General features: G+C 39.7%; 1 protein-coding gene across 9 annotated transcripts in view; it reads left to right on the forward strand.

Moving 5' to 3' along the window:
• Nucleotides 1-13,723, forward strand: part of STARD13 (StAR related lipid transfer domain containing 13) — a 302,366-nt gene that overhangs the window by 225,744 nt on the left and 62,899 nt on the right. The window contains exon 2 of one of the 9 annotated variants that reach the window (XM_050711992.1): nt 1,540-2,864. The exons of the other annotated variants lie outside the window; for them this stretch is intronic. Within the exon in view, the coding sequence (XP_050567949.1) occupies nt 2,855-2,864 (10 nt within the window). The 5' untranslated portion in view covers nt 1,540-2,854. The remainder of the gene's footprint in view (nt 1-1,539; nt 2,865-13,723) is intronic. 9 annotated transcript variants of the gene reach the window in all.

Raw genomic sequence — 13,723 nt, forward strand, 5'->3', positions numbered from 1 at the left:
GGCTGGATGGCATCACCTGTAGTCAGCCTCCATATCATCTTTCTCTGTGATTCAATTCTATAGTGGGATTATAATAGTTGTTGAATAAGGCAGTAGAATTGAGCCTTCAAGTTAAACATAGGCTGAATAAGAATTATAAGTACTGTGTAAATAAATTCCCTCTTATTTACAGTCTTGGTACTAAGAATTTGTCCTTTGAGGTCTGCATAATAAAATACAAGTAGGATCTACAAATTCTAGCATTTTAGTATTAACTATGCTCAGTACTGCTATTCTAATGCATTGGTGGAGTTCCCCCTTCCAGTTTTTACTGTTTTAAGTCACTTTAATAGAGAGAATTAATTTTCATTGAAAGCAATTTTTCCCAACATTTTCTTGTTTCCAGTAAGAAAAGAACAAGAACAAAGGCTACCAAACAAAATATAACTTGTCTAAAATATCATAAAAGCTCTTACACAAGAATCTATCAAGCCTGGGAAAATATGTGTTCTTTTGTAAAAACATATTTTTCCTTGAAGTCACTGCTAGATTGCAAAAGTTCACATAACATATTGGTATGTGTATGTGTTTATGTAAGACGGACCTCTGTATTTCACTTTCTGATGTCAGCGTTGCCTTGGCAACTGTATTTTATTGATTAATAGAATATATATAATTTGTTTCTGAGCTGCATCATCTGATAAATTCATTTTTCTTTTGGAGAGGCGGTTTCATTTTCTTGTTCCCTGAGTAAAATTATTTTTCTGATATGAGAAATATTCTTTTGATCTTTCTGGAGGTGTTTCTGTGGCTGTACACAAAACCCAACAAAGTTTGACAAATATATACTTATAAAGAAAGTTGTTAAATTACATATTATACACTGATACGCATATTTCTTAGTAAAGTGCTTTTGCCATATGTTTTAATCTAATATTTTATCTGTAGCTTCACTGGTGAAGCAATTGGAGACTCTGTCCATACAGTTCTGGTTATTAGATGCTATGTGGTGCTTTTCATCCAGAGATTTCAAATTCTGATTAGTAATACTTCACAGAATCTCTTTGAACTAAATATTATTCTGGAATTTATTTTACATCTAGATAAGCTGAGATATGGAAAGTTTGAAACTTAGCCTCAAATCAGAGTAAATTTGAAACAGTACTGAGAATAACTCCTGAAACTCAAGAAACTTTTAATCCTGTAATCCATTTTAGATTTGTCAACTTTAATAGTTAGTTCCCGATTTATTTCTGTAGCATTTCAAGAACCCGTTGTCCCATCACGAGTCCTACTGCCGTGATTGCTGGACATATTTACGAGAAGTTGTGGTTCTGACCTGCCGACCTTCCATCTTCGTGCAAATGGGGTCATGAGTGAATGCTACAAGCAGTAGGGGAGAGGGTAGGAAAGGAGGGATACCGCGTTCAAGTTCAGATGGTGCCATTGGCTGATCGCATGTACAGTTCGAGACATCTGCATCGTTAGACTTATCAAATATCCTCCTATGTTTGGTTTTATCTTTTTCCCCCCATGTTTATTTGTTTCATGGTTTATAAGTATTGCAGCCGCCAAGAGCAGCCAGAGTTTGCAGTTTCCCAGATCAGATCAAGCACGGGAGCAGTAAGAAGAAAACTGGAAAGGCCAAGAAAAAGGAGGAGGAGTACAAGTAATGGATGGGAAAGTAATGGAAGTTCAGCCAGATGTTGATGTAAAAGCTGTCTTTTATATAGAGCTGAAAGCGCAGCCATCCCTACAGCCCTAATATTAACAATTTACAAATTATAACAGTGACTGTATTTGTATGTCATACAGAGTGTAAATTATGGGAATGGGTTGTCAACACACATAGGAAAACAAGTCTGAAAATCTCTAGCACTTTCTTTAAATATAATAGTTCCTGACAATTAAATATCCCATTGGTTGCTATCTAAATATTTATCTTCAGTTAAATTACAAGAAGTCCTCAGTCAGAGAAAACCCACGCTCTTCTGTTCTCTGTCTTAAAGATTAAATTATGTTCTACCTTTGAAAAAACACTTGGTTTCTGGTTTTATTCTGCTTTATTTTTGTGGATAACTTGGAAAAAAAAAAAAGAAAGAGAAAAGAGTTTGCCATTGATGGCAAGCAGGGACAAAGGCACTGTTACTAGATTGTGGTTTTGAAGGCTGTTTACCATGCTAAGTCAGAGACCATAATGTGAAATCATGTTTTTAATCTTTCAGATTAAAACATTCAACAACAGGCCTTCCTAGCAACAAGGCTCCACCTAACACAGAGCCTCATTTTCTTGCAAGCATCCTGCAGTTTTACATGGATTTTCTGGGCCAGTCTTTGGCAGCAGCAACACTAATTTATTCCAGATGAAAGTCAGGCCCACTATAATTAGCAATACCATGGTATTTGTCTGAAAAATCAAGAAACATTGGCATTTGCTAGAGATGCAATGTGTCTTGTAGAAAACCCTTTTAATTCAAGCTTCTAGGTACCTGGGTCTAAACAGATGATCCAGTCCATTTGGCATAGCTGCTTCATTAGTCTGAGGAGAGAGGCGTTTGCTTGCAGAGAACTTGAAGACCCATTCCCCCTCTCCATCCATCCACCCACTGGAGGATGATTCAGTCTGCCTCGGTTAAGTAAATACCTCTTCCATTGGGAATATACAGGAACAATAGGAAATAAATGCTGGCACCTCCGTGCAGTCGGGATCCATTTACTCATTTGAAGATGGTTGTGACTTATCTTCCTCTTGCATAATAACCCGAGAATTGGAGCACTCACCACAGAGGGAGGAGATCCTGGGCTCTACTCTGAGTGGGGTGAGCTCGCATCTTCCTCTCTTAACTCAGAGGACCTAAACTCCTGCCTTCGTAGGATGACCATCCGTAAGTCTTCATGCTTTTGTTTCTTATCCTCTCCTTTTCTGTCTGTCTGTGAAGACTGTAAACTCTGTAAGGCACCAGCATGTTTGTCATTGAACACTGAGCAGCACTGACTTCTAGAAGGTTCAGATTTCATCTGAGGTTTGTAATAAAGCAGTGATAGTAACAAGTGTGTGTATTTCTCCCTTCACACCACAAGCAAAAAAAAATGTAGAGTAAAAGTCTTGTTCTGGTAGCTGCATTTCTAGTTTTTGACTGGTATTGGTAGAAGATGGGCTTTATACAGCCTTTGGTTGTGACACAGTTTGTGGAACAGAGGGTGAGTCTCCAGTGATGCTGGACTTGATGTGTATTTAGGGAACATGTGGCTACTTATTAGTTTTCTGTGGCCATGACTATGTCCTCATTTTTGATTGTCTCTTCTAGAGACTCTTGTGCCTTAGTTTAACAGACTTGTAGCACTGGGAAACATTGTGCTTCAGGTTCCTGTCATATAACTGACAATCTTTTAGGAACTTTCTTGGACCTAGGCAAGCACACAGCTCAGGGCAGAGGGAGACTGCAGAGCTCCTACTCAGTATAACAGCCCCTTGGCATCTTCTTTTCTTTGTATTTCTAAAGAAGGACAGGGTGGGAGGGATGGGGCAGTGAGGACAATGTGCTGCATTATGCAGTCACTCCTGCAACACTGGCGAAGAATGCAGCAGTGATGTGTTCCCTGAGTGAGTCATTCTGGAGCTGCCAGAAGTTGTAGGAACCCGTTGCCCAGTGATGAGTAGTGGTTGACCTTTATTCCCACCATGGAGAATATTGTAAAACTGAGCTGAATGAATTGCCTTCTGAGCATTGGCATCAATGCAGCCTGGTTTCCTATGGAATTGAATTCCTTCCCCCCCAGCTCGCTGAATCCAGAGTCCTTGCTGTAATGCAAGCAGAAATTAAAAGCGTGATGTGGAAATTAGTAGGGGAAGCTATATGATTTGCGGCATGGGGACAGAAAAGGAACACATTTTTAGGTTTACCTTAAAATCTTTTAAGTTATTATAGTGAAAAATTGTTGAGAAAAGCATCGTAAGGAAAATATGGGGCCCACCCTGCCAATTCAACCCTAATGTGTTTCAGCCCAGCAGATGGATAGCCAGTGACAAATTTGGTCTGAGCTTATCAGGCATAGTAAATTACTGTACAGCTTACAGGCAGCTGAAGTTATATTAGTACATTGTTCCTATAAAGTGACGGTTATTTTGATAATCTGCTTTGACATCTTTAAAGTTATTATTAACTCTAACTACCTTCTATTAAACGATATTTTAAAAAGAAATGAGTTTCCATTTAACAACTCAAACTACACTAAAATGTATATACTGTCAAGGAGAGTTTTAGAAGTACACGAATGCTGTGTTGAGCCTTCCTTCTCCTTCTGCATCTCCCCATCCCCCGTGATAAAAATATCATGGCACATATGGGATATTCTTCACATCATTTAAAAAAAAAATATTAATGCTGAATGAGAAAGAGTTTTTCCATTGGTTTGGAGTTGGTCTTCAACTATGCAGGAGCAATTCAGACACTGACAGTATAAGAAAGGCATCCAGAGATGCTGCTGGCCACTCTCGAAAACTAATTTTTTTCTTGAAAGTGAGATTGACACAGATTGTTCAGTGAAAGTCACAGAAATCGTATATATTGGCGTGCCTAAAATGTTTAGCATATGGAACCCACCAAAGCATTTGTAATATAGGATTTACCCTTTGCTTTCAGATCTCTGGCAACTTCTTCCTGAAGCTGTTTTAGTATTTTTTATCTGAGTCTGCATAACCATTTCTCATGTTTCATCCTGTGGTGATCCATCATAATACACTTGGATAGATTTTCTGAGTGTGCATTTGGCTTAGGATCCTCTTGTGCTGGCACCACTTCTGAAAACGGGAGCTAGGAGAGTAGCTGCTAAAGATTGACTTCAACCTGGCGAGCTGTTTCCCCAGTTCACCCAGTGCTCAGTGTACTTCAGGAAAAAAATCTCTACTCGAAAAGGTTAACACAAGATCTCAGGGAGAGCATACTCTGCTACTTGCACAGCAGGACGTGTAGTTTCTGCATTAAAACAGTAATAAAAATATACTCGTTATTTATCAAGTAAGACTTTTACTGTGTTTTCATACCGTTGGATATCACTGCAGAATCTGTCTGGGGTAGAAGGGCTGTCCTCCAAGAGAAAAGGCAAAGCAGTCTCAGGCTGTCTGTAGTAGCCTCATCTCGCAGGATGCCCTCAGGGAGCAGAGTGCTCTGAAAGACATCGTAACCTGAAGGCCGAGCATTAATCTGAAAGCCCTTCAGTGCTCGTGTCCTGTGCTGGCAGCAAAATAGCCCTTCTGAATAAAGGAGCAGAGAATTAGAAAAGCAATGCCAGGGGTATTCCTTAAGAAACTCGATAGAAGTTAAACTCTGCTTTTGAAAATGTAACCTCTCCAGGCATGGATAGGGATGTGAGAGGTGGCCAAGAGGCAGAACGGTCACCCATAAAGAAATATGGGTGAGTGGGGACTTTAACAGCTAAAGCACTGTATGAAGACATGTCATGAAGACACAAAGTTAGGAGAAAGTCTCTTGTAACCTAAAGGCAGAAGGTTTTTAAAAGGGATGGCATGAACCAGAAAGTACCTCGAATCAAAGTGTCTTCAGATTAGGCATATTCAATATGAGTCCAGATTTGAATACTTCTGATGTCTCTTCCCCTTAGACCTCTTGTCTTTATAAAGGGCTAATCTAGAATTCTTTCAGAGCACCTTTTATATTTGATTGCAGGTGTACTTCTTCCTATTTGAATCAAAGTATCGTCTTTAGGCAGTGATTAAAGAGAGGAAGAACCTTTGTGGTCTCAAAGTGGCACATTCTAATTGCAGATGAATTATTTACTGTCCCTACTTAAGAACTGTAGTTCGAATGTCCAAAATGGAGAGTGGATGAAATAATTGTAATATTATTGTAGTCGGCCCCTGTAAGCTTTTCTGGTGTAGATGGTCAGATTCACTGTCTGAGAAAAGAGTGGCAGTGAGAGGAAGCAGCAATGATATTAGAGAAGTAATTCTCAGAAGTAAGAAGTCTGGAGAATACTTTTTAGAAAGAGACTCTGTCTATGCTTAGGATATAGGATTGTAAGAAAAACATGAAGATTGTAACTGAAATTTCTTCTAAATGTTCCCTGCCATACTTTATATTAAAGAAATTGTCCATGAGGAGAAGTCCCTGTGAAAGCATGCACCTCTGATGTGCACAGCAATGGCCTGCATATGTTGTAGTTTGCAGTCGAGATGCCCAGTACTGTGTGCTTTTAATTATTGGCAGCTATTACAGGTATTTCCAGTAGAATATGATTTTTGTTGGGGATGGCAGCAGCCAAATTGTATATGGAAACATTGACGAAATAAATTCCTAGGTAAATCCAAGGTAAAAAAACAGTAACAACAACAACAAAACCAGTAAAGCTATGCATTATATTTCAGCTAAGGATAATCCTCCACCTAAACATTCCTCAGGACCTATTTGCGGTGCCATCCCTTCTCATTTTTTCATCACCTGAAAGCCAGATTTGCCTTCAGGGTATAGGATCATTGTGGCAAAGATGAGCTGGCACTACTGGTCTCACCGCTGACTGCTGTGCTTTCAGCAGCTCCTTTAGCATGCAGCTGTTGAAGACCACTTTGGAAGGGTCTTTGTGCTTACTACAGATACTAATGTACTGGTCTCTTCTAAAGTGATGGAGGAGAATATTTTGCCCTTTTCATTTCAAGGAATCGTAAAGTCCTGGAGACTTTTGAGGCCAATTGCCAGATGTGATTAAAAATTAATGGAGCAGAGCAATTGTGCTTGATCCCCCTGACAGACATGTGAATAACAGCTTTTCCTAAGACTACCTTTTTAAACAGTTCTTTTTTGCATCTGTGTTTCTTTCCTTGCTGACCGAAATGACAAATTCTTTATCATAAAAAATGGAAAACAGCGTTAGTGGACATTTGGGGATTTTTTTTAATGCAGTTTCCTGCAAAATCTAGTTGGATTCTGTTCATTGCACAAAGGGTGAGCCAGACTGTAAACTAGAGCATGAAACTAAGTCAACAGGCATTAAGTGAGGAAGCAGATACAACTCAGTTTAGCAGTACAGAAGTTGCCTTCAGTAACGTGCACACTCAACATGTGTGAAATGATGCCTGCTGTATTGCTTCAAAGCCTGTCTGCTTTGGAAAAGAGAAAAAAATAAAGTTGTATTTTTGTCTGCTGTTACCAAAGCCTTGAAATTCAGACTGGAGATATTTTAGAGGAAAGGAAATAGGAAAAAAAGGAGGAGGTGATGAGGCATGCGATCTCTGCATTGATGCTTTAGAAGATTGTGGGGAGTGCTACTGTTGAGGCTCTTAGGTTGAAGAAAAACATTAATATGACAGCAAAGCAATACTAATTAATGCTTCTCTACAATTCTACATATGCTGAGACACCAGCTAACTGGTGAGAGACTCGGTTATACACAGAGAAGATTCAGTTCTTCAAATCTTGTCTATCTTTTTGAACAGCTAGATATAAGCAAGCATACATTTAACTGAGCATTTCTCTGCAGAAGCAGGGAAGAACAGTTGCCATTACCCGTGAACTATTCATAAGACTTTGCATGCAAAAGTTTTTATGGCTAAATTCTGGTATTTTCACTCATACTAAATAGCTACTCACTCTTCGGGTTATTAGTAGTAAGAGTGTCTGGTGTCTGCAAAAAAAGCTCACTGCAAAATACTGGTTTTGAAGAGGTCTTTACCACTAATTTGGTGATTTTCCTTATTTGAAAGAATATATTCCTGACTCTTCAGACACACATTTTGTTCGTTGTGTCTGTACAGGATAACCAGGGGCTATTTAGAAGGGCAGGATTTGCTTGACACAAATATGGTTCATTTATTTTTTTAACAGTAGACTTTTACGATGATAATCACATCATCATGACATAAGTACTTGTAGCTGCTCACAGTCACTGTAGCTACGCAGTTCTCCCAACAGGAAACTGTTAAATAAACAATGGTACTTGAGAAATTGGCATTTTTCTCTCTTGTGTTTCACCACAAGTATATTCTTAGCTTTTGCATTCACGGGTATTTTTCCTGTCCTCCAGTCATCTCGTCTACCTTCAGAAACTCACAGGTGTGCAGACCTCTCATCCAAACATATTTGGGGTTGTTTGGAGAATACTGCTCTTCAGTGTCTAGCAGAAGCAGGGGTTAACTAACCTGGAGGTTACCAGCCAGCAACCCTTACCAACCGTGGAAAGCAGCAGTCTATAAAATGTCACCATTTCTCCAAACAGGGATGTAAATGATGTTAATGTGGCAGCTCGGGAGGAATATAAAGATAATGTTTGTAGAAAAAGAAATGAGAAGTTTACTGAGTTTCTGCTGAATAGCTACAGATGTGGCAATCCAGAGGTAGTTAAACACAAGGGGTGGAAAAGTAAGCAATGCATTCCAGCTGCAGCAGCCGAACACTGCTTATGTTAAAGTCTCCATCAGAGGACAGAGCTGGAACTGTATCATGAAAACATCTACTTCAGCATAGAGTAGTAAATTTGCCACCTAGCCAGTCTGACACCAAAGCAACCTGTTTGGTCAGGTGTATCTGAGAATATATATTTTTTGGAGTCGTCCTGAATCCCACATTCCTCTAAGGAAGAGTAAATATTAGTCCTACAGGTTTCGGCAGGGTGGATTAGATGAACTTTCACTCTCCACTTTGGCCTCATTTTCTGTGGTTAATTTCAAGTTCTTGCGTGAAGTCTTCTCAAGATAAAAACGAGTATGGTCATTTTGAGGAGGAGAAAAGTCAAACTTTTTTTTTTTTCCAAACTGGTCATTTTACAGGATGTGGCTATCATTATTATCAGTCCAAAGTACGTGAGTCAGACAGTGGTATTATCAAGTTATTCCTTACTGCGGGTTTGTGTAAGATCCACTGAAGGTAATGTGGCAGCTTTCACAGCCAGTGGTGTACAACATTTTCCTAAACTCACTGATGAGAGCGAATGGAGAAATTAAATAAGACAGAGACTCACTGGAGTTTCCCCATCACTAACAGGCTAGGTGTGGGAACAAATACAATAAAGTAACAGCTGGGGAGTCAGAAAGAGGAGGTGTACTTATGAAAATAAAAGAGGAGAAGAGCCCAGCGGTCCTTAAGGAATTGTTTATTGTATTGGAAATACAGGAGAGATCAAGGATGTGCTTTTTTTCAATCTTTTTTCTTACATCAACAGTATAGCGCATGCCTTATGGCACAATCCAGCAAAGCAAGTTTGCAAGCAAGAAAATGAATGTTAGGCATGCTTAGGTACAGTGATTTCAATGCCACTTACAAATCTGTTGAAAATCCTGATTGGAAAAGCAATCTTACTTGAAACAGTACTGAAATTCACAGTTGCACCCTTTAGAGCAGAAATTGGAATTCATCTTTTCTTCCTCAGAAGAAAACTTCAGATGTATCTCTTGATTAGGATCTAGGCTACAGGAACAGACTGCTATAAAAATGTAGCATTAGTGGAATTTTCCAAGTCCAGAAATAATTTAGTGTCCAAATGCTTATTTTATCTGATTTATGGCTTCACAGCCTTATATAAGCCAGTAGTGCCAAATAAAATTTTCTTTACTGTGATATGTATGCAGTTCTTCCTCAGGTATTTGGAGTGATGTCTAACACACAAATTAAATGAAAGGTTTATTCTAGAAAGATTCAGCAATATTTATATTTTTGAAGTATAACATTATTTTTTACAGTATCGGTGCCTAATCATATGTATCATATGCTTCACAAAATCAAGGACCCAAATACTTCCGAAAACTGTATAGTCATACATAATTGGTTTTTTCTTCCTTAATGCCTTTGTAAAAGTACTCTTCTCTATTCCAATAATTTAACAATTTCATTGAATGAGCATCTCTCAGGAAACCAATCAAAAAGAAGAATAACAGGGAATTTGCCATCAGGTTCCACATAGATGTGCGTGTTGCCAACATGTGTGTAGGGACGTATAATTGAAATAAGTTTGCATAAATTCCCTGTAGTAATAGTGCGTTGGTTGCTGCCAGTGAATGTTAGGGCACTTAAATAAACCACAAATAGCATATGCGTGTTTAAGCGTTGATCATTTAATGCAGACATTGTCACAAGAATTAAATATATCATGATGTCCTTTTGTTCTTTCTTTTTACTTGGTATAATATACAGTTGCAGTCCAAATCTCTTCAGTCTCTTTAATAAGGAAAGATTTTTTCTCTTAATTTGGACAGCTGCATAATTGGGGTGCTAAATCATCCTCAAGGATGTAATCTAAATGATCCTGCTATGTAGCAATTTTCTGTTTTCCCTGATTACTTTAGAGCAGAAGGAACAGTTTTAGGCAATTGCAGTCTGAGGTATTGCCTTAAAAATCAAGCACTGATCGTTACAATATCATAGTTTTGAAGCCAAAGATCTCCAGATCCCTTGTAAATAGACTAATTCAAAGTTCGAAATAGCTGTCGTGGTAGGTAGGGCTATATCCCTTTTAATATAGGAAAATCTGCCGCACAGAGATAATTTAACTATTTGCCCAACTCACATCACAATCCAGCAGAAGAATCTGGAAAAAAAATATGCTTGACTTCCACTCCAGACCATTAGTTGCATAAAATGCCCTAAAATCCATGTACCAATGTGTGTAGAAAGGTAACAGAGGTGGCTGTAGAGCTAAGCCATCATTCACGAGGTGCCCAACACAGAGGAGGGGTCCAAGAGCAAGACCCAAGGTTGGGATCCCAGCACGTACTGCCCTTCTCTGCCTGCTGGACAGCTGTGGCCACCAGTATACCCATCGATCGAATCAGATTTCCTATTTTTATTCTAAAAAGAAGCAATTAGCAGGGCAGGACTCCAACCTGAAAACATATGGTAAGGTATCTTTACTCAGCAGGAGGGACTTCAGCTAATGTTAGCCCGTGGAGTTATGCCGAGCTGCTAATGTACCTGCTCAGTGTCTGAGGAAGTTCCTGTAGGGACACACTCGGTGAAAGAGCAAAGTAGACTAAAAATGGTGCAAACAGTTCAATGGAAGTTCACTCGAGCAGGGTACCACACGGGCACTCCAGCATCCTCCTGGAAATGGCCTGCCTCTGCTTACTGAGAGCATTCCTTCCTGCAAACAGACTACATGCTAATTTCTCTATGCACCCTCAATTTCCACTGTGTAATAGCATTAATGACCTTGACAGAAAGCATTTCCTGGGGATTAATAACCATTTGAGGTTTAATGACCTGAGGCTATGCCTCAGGCCATCAACTGCTCCAAGCTGCTCATTAAATCCTTAGGATACACTGTCTGCTTCAATCATTCCAGCTTAAGTATTTGCTCAGTGTCAGCTAATAACAATATTCTCCCTAAGGTATTTCCTCTTTAGAGGCCCTAGTTTTGTGTTTGTCCTTAAGTCTTTTGGGACAAAAACTCATCAATTTTTTAAGTGACTCTGTATTACAAGTCAAAGCATTTACTCAGGTTGTCACTGAGTTTCTGCCGTGATGAGCACAGTAAAAATGACCGAGACAGTTAAATTTATAAATTGCACCTGGAAACATGAAATATTTGTTTTAGCTTCTGGCAATCTCATAATCTAAATCCAGAGCCAGTAGCTTCCCCCACCCAATCCCAGCATTAGTGGTTCAGCCAGAGGTAATTTGTCTGAGAGGTGATACAGGACAGTCTACCATTTCCTAGCAAACAGTGCCAGGCTCTGAAGGATACCCCAAACTCAGGTCTGTGTGGAAGGAACACAGTGCATTTGCTTGTTGGAGAAGAAATGCCACCGCTAGGCCAGTTTCTTACTGATGAAGTCCTAAGTCAAAGGTGGTGCATTGTCCTCTGCTATGGTATGTATTTGTGAAGGGCGAACTTGTTTTTCTGCAGAAGATTTGTCATTTAGGGGAACATTCTTCCCACATCCAGATGGCATCGAGTACAATTGGATCTCAGTTACAGCTACTGCCGTGGCGTTACATCGTGTTCCTTGTTTGTTTGTGTAACACCGCAGCGCCGCATGCCAAAGAGGCATGGCACAAACCAGTCGCTATTAGACCTTTCTTCCAAAAGTTTCTAAACTGAAAAAGAAGAAAAGCTCAGGGAAGAATGCGATCAATAACAGCTGTAGGAAAGTACAATAAAAGGAGCAAGGTGCAGGGCTGTACGTCTACAAATCAGTTATACTGTCCTCATATCAATCACAAGAGTCTTCTGGCGAGGCTCTGCCCGCATCGTGTTTGCACACTAGTGTCCATTGTCCTCTGAGCAACCAGTTGGCTTGGTAAGCCAAAGGAGAGCCAGGAACAGTGTTCTTACAGCCCTGGAAAGAGGAGATGCTACCTTTCTGAGAGGTCTGGGAAGCCCTGCCCTCAGCTTGGCATTAGCTTGGAGCTATGCTGGCCCGGTGCTTTCAGCCAATGTCTGGCCAGAGACAGCGCACATTTTTAGGAAGAGAAAAAGATTTTTCTGGCACGTTCTGAACATTAGAACTGCTTGGAGTTGTTTATAAGCTTAAAATACTTAGAGAAAACCTGAACACCAGGAATGTGTAGTGTCAACTGTAGGGCAGATCTTGATAAGCGTTGCTTAATTCTGGTAAGTGAGGTATAGGTATATCCTGTGTATACCCTATGGAAACTGGCAGGTGAATGGATGCATAAGATACAGATGGGGCGAACAACTCAAGTATTTACTTCCTTGCTTGTGTTTGAGATTAGTGGATTCTGAGGTCAATTAACTCTAATTCAATGACATGCTTTGTGTGGGAAAGACTTGCTATTTGTGGTAAACACTGAGCACCTACACAAGAATGTTCCTACATAAATCTCAAATCCCTTTACAAACACGGATACAGATCACTTACGCCATCACTGCAAATGGAGAAAATCAGGTGCAAATAGGAGAAATTGCTGACCTTAAGTCACATAGCATATTAGCAGCAGATGTCTCAAAGAATTTATTTCATCTCACTGGAAACGTGTCTAGTTTTATAAGCCTGTTCCTCCCATATTCCCTGTATAGTCTCTAGAGAAGAAGGAGCATTTTCTAGGCACAAGGCAGTTTACCTCTTTTACACATTAAGACAGAATGAATATTTTCATGGAAGCACGTCTTTCTCTCCATGGACTTCAGGATCATCTATGGTGAATAGTTCCAGTGCAGTTGCTTATAGGTGAGACCGTTCCCAGCCTTTATATCCAGAAATCCCTGTGTATGTAAATAATTGTTCTACATGATGACAAAATGGCTGCTGGGAAGACAGGCCAACTAGATAATCAAGCGTATGCTTAAAGTTGAGCTTCTGAACCATCCTACTGAATTGTGGTTTATAAAATCAGCCCCTGTGCTGAGACCCTTAACATCATGTGGAACAAGCAGGTCTACTGCTGGCCCAGCCTTTGTGCTCGTTCTCCTGGCTGCTCTTGGCTTGAGACAAGCATCCGACATTGTTCTCACATAGATTTTAGGTGTAGGAATACACTTCTGGTTGGAATTTCCTTTCTAAAGTCTATTGAGAATTCAAATGAGAGCCAGATGAGTTTTTTCCTGTTCATTTAGAAGAAAAATGCAAAACATCATGAGAAACTTTAAAACTCCTCTAGCACTCCCTGAAAGTGCTCACCACATTTTCTGAAAAAGTTCTTTTCAAAGGAATTCAAACTTGCAGGTGATAAGCATTCGCTATGTTTTTCTACCCCTGTTTAGGAAGGGCCAGATTGGTAAACAATGAATGGAGAAAATGCTTTGAAATCAATGCATCTAGCTTTGTAGACTCAGTTTT

Source organism: Cygnus atratus, chromosome 1 (genome assembly GCF_013377495.2).
Source record: "Cygnus atratus isolate AKBS03 ecotype Queensland, Australia chromosome 1, CAtr_DNAZoo_HiC_assembly, whole genome shotgun sequence".
Lineage (NCBI taxonomy): Eukaryota > Metazoa > Chordata > Aves > Anseriformes > Anatidae > Cygnus > Cygnus atratus.